This window comes from Bos indicus, chromosome 23 (assembly GCF_029378745.1).
Source record: "Bos indicus isolate NIAB-ARS_2022 breed Sahiwal x Tharparkar chromosome 23, NIAB-ARS_B.indTharparkar_mat_pri_1.0, whole genome shotgun sequence".
Lineage (NCBI taxonomy): Eukaryota > Metazoa > Chordata > Mammalia > Artiodactyla > Bovidae > Bos > Bos indicus.
In genome coordinates, this window is record NC_091782.1 from 8,713,853 (window position 1) to 8,717,463 (window position 3,611).

At 43.4% G+C, this 3,611-nt stretch overlaps 1 protein-coding gene across 1 annotated transcript; it reads left to right on the plus strand.

The window, feature by feature from the left end:
- Positions 1-2,225: 2,225 nt before the first annotated feature.
- LOC109576805 (histone H2B type 1-C/E/F/G/I-like) lies at positions 2,226-2,683 on the plus strand. The gene has a single exon (XM_019985427.2). It carries the CDS (start codon positions 2,262-2,264, stop codon positions 2,640-2,642), a length of 381 nt encoding a protein of 126 aa, XP_019840986.2. The 5' UTR covers positions 2,226-2,261; the 3' UTR covers positions 2,643-2,683.
- Positions 2,684-3,611: the final 928 nt, after the last annotated feature.

Consider the following 3,611-nt stretch of genomic DNA (forward strand, 5'->3'; position numbering starts at 1 on the left):
ATGGACTGCAGCCTGCCAGGCTCCTCCGTCCATGGGATTTTCCAGGCAAGAGTACTGGAGTGGGGTGCCATTGCCTTCTCCGACAGTGGATCTTAGTTATCTGTTTTATATAGTAGTGTGTTTATGTTAATCTCTAACTCCTAATCTATCCCTCCAAGAGTTTAACCTTTTGACCATCTTTGTCTGCCTGTGGCCACTCAAGGCATGAAGTGGTGATGCTTTATCTGTCTCTATAATATAAGGACAAAACAATCTTCAGCTGATGTCTTAGAATTTTTCTGCTGTACATCTGAATATGTAAAAAATACAGGAAGTGTTCTTGCAGGATACAGGACACAGGGCACAGTTACCTTTGGGAAGCAGAGTGATAGGGGAAGGGGAAGTGAGAAAAGGAGCCCTTTCACCCTTTTTACACTCTTCTGTAGGGTTTGAACTTTTTATAACAAGATAACTTTATAAGAAATCAGGTATTTACTGCTGCTGCTAAGTCACTTCAATTGTGTCCGACTCTGTGCAACCCCATAGACAGCAGCCCACCAGGCTCTGCTGTCCCTGGGAGTCTCCAGGCAAGAACACGAGTGGGTTGCCATTTCCTTCTCCAAGGTATTCTCCAGATATTTACAACAAAGCTAGTGGAGGTGATGGAATTCCAGTGGAGCTATTCCAAATCCTGAAAGCTGATGCTGTGAAAGTGCTGCACTCAATATGCCAGCAAATTGGGAAAACTCAGCAGTGGCCACAGGACTGGAGAAGGTCAGTTTTCATTCCAATCCCAAAGAAAGGCAATGCCAAAGAATGCTCAAACTACCGCACAATTGCACTCATCTCACAGGCTAGTAAAGTAATGCTCAAAATTCTCCAAGCCAGGCTTCAGCAATATGTGAACCGTGAACTTCCTGATGTTCAAGCTGGTTTTAGAAAAGGCAGAGGAACCAGAGATCAAATTGCCAGCATCCGCTGGATCATGGAAAAAGCAAGAGAGTTCCAGAAAAACATCTATTTCTGCTTTATTGACTATGCCAAAGCCTTTGACTGTGTGGATCACAATAAACTGTGGAAAATTCTGAAAGAGATGGGAATACCAGACCACCTGATCTGCCTCTTGAGAAATTTGTGTGCAGGTCAGGAAGCAACAGTTAGAACTGGACATGGAACAACAGACTGGTTCCAAATAGGAAAAGGAGTATGTCAAGACTGTATATTGTCACCCTGCTTATTTAACTTATATGCAGAGTACATCATGAGAAATGCTGGACTGGAAGAAGCACAAGCTGGAATCAAGATTGCCGGGAGAAATATCAATAACCTCAGATATGCAGATGACACCACCCTTATGGCAGAAAGTGAAGAGGAACTCAAAAGCCTCTTGATGAAAGTGAAAGTGGAGAGTGAAAAAGTTGGCTGAAAGCTCAACATTCAGAAAACGAAGATCATGGCATCTGGTCCCATCACTTCATGGGAAATAGATGGGGAACAGTGGAAACAGTGTCAGACTTTATTTTTCTGGGCTCCAAAATCACTGCAGATGGTGACTGCAGCCATGAAATTAAAAGATGCTTACTCCTGGGAAGGAAAGTTATGACCAACCTAGATAGCATATTAAAAAGCAGAGACATTACTTTGCCAACAAAGGTTCGTCTAGTCAAGGCTACGGTTTTTCCTGTGGTCATGTATGGATGTGAGAGTTGGACTGTGAAGAAGGCTGAGCGCCGAAGAATTGATGCTTTTGAACTGTGGTGTTGGAGAAGACTCTTGACAGTCCCTTGGACTGCAAGGAGATCCAACCAGTCCATTCTGAAGGAGATCAGCCCTGGGATTTCTTTGGAAGGAATGATGCTAAAGCTGAAACTCCAGTACTTTGGCCACCTCATGCGAAGAGCTGACTCATTGGAAAAGACTCTGATGCTGGGAGGGATTGGGGGCAAGAGGAGAAGGGGACGACAGAGGATGAGATGGCTGGATGGCATCACTGGCTCGATGGACATGAGTCTGAGTGAACTCCAGGAGTTGGTGATGGACAGGGAGGCCTGGCGTGCTGCAATTCATGGGGTCGCAAAGAGTCAGACATGACTGAGCGACTGATCTGATCTGATCTGATCTGATTTACTATGGAATTACTATGGAATTTACTATGGAATTTTTAAAATAAGAAACAGATGGATTTTCCACTAGGTGGTAGTAGAGAATTACAATCAGTATTAGTCTGAACCTATAGGGCATTTTCAGATTTTTCTGTGTTGTTGGGTGTTGTCATTATAGACATGCCTGAACCGGCTAAAAAAGCTCCTGCCCCTAAAAAGGGCTCTAAAAAAGCTGTGACCAAGGCCCAGAAGAAGGACGGCAAGAAGCGCAAGCGCAGCCGCAAGGAGAGCTACTCCGTGTACATGTACAAGGTGCTGAAGCAAGTCCATCCGGACACCGGCATCTTGTCCAAGGCCATGGGAATCATGAACTCATTCGTCAACGACATTTTCGAGCGCATCGCTGGCGAGGCATCATGCCTGGCGCATTACAACAAGCCCTCGACTATCACATCCAGGGAGATCCAGACCGCCGTGCGCTTGCTGCTACCTGGGGAGCTGGCCAAGCACGCCGTGTCCGAGGGCACTAAGGCTGTCACCAAGTATACCAGCTCCAAGTAAATATAATATGCCTAGCCGCTGTTAACGGAGAAGGCAATGGCACCCCACTCCAGTAGTCTTGCCTGGAAATCCCATGGACGGAGGGCCTGGTGGGCTGTAGTCCATGGGGTCGCTAACAGTCAGACACGACTGAGCGACTTCACTATAGGGCAGAAGGAAATACTAAGCTGAGAAGAAAAGGCTCTAGTTCATTTGTAGCTACAAATGTTTATTTAGAAATTCAGTCTCAGGTTTCATTGCTTCATGAACATTAGATAACAGATTTATGCATTTGAGCAACGCTTTTCTGGTCACATTCTCCTATAACCTGCCTTTCTGAAAACTGGCCTGAGATGTACTTCTACTGAAATTGAACAGTCATAATACCAGGAGCCCTGCCTGGCTCTCTGTGATGACCTAGACAGGTGGAATGTGGGGTGGAGCTCAAGAGGGAGGGGATATATATATACAATTATGACTGATTCATGTTGATGTACAGCTGAAGCCACCACAACATTGTAAAGCCATTATCCTTCAATTAAAAAAAGAAGTATAAAAAGCTTGGTTTCTTTGGTTGCAGAAGTCTGAAAGGGTTTCTTAAAATTAATTATTGAAGTTTCACTGTTATGATACTATGTGATACTATTTCTTGAGACTTTTACTCTAAGGAGTTGAGGAATTTGGATGTAACAACTTTGCATCCTGAAGGAAAGAATTAGATTGTTGATTGTCTCTTCCATGGAAGATCTAACAGAGAAACTATAGAGGTTCAGAGACATGGGTTTTTTAAACTCTGTTAATTCAACCTTTCTCTCTGGGCTTAAAAGATAAAAAAAAATTTTTTAAGGACTTCTGGGAAAAAAAAGAAATTTGAATAATTGAGATGCATTATGGAATAATGGAATCTTGAGAAAAGATACATACTGATAACAAATATATACATTTTTTCCTTAGCTGAAGTGAAATTGCAGAAATATACATTGAATCTGC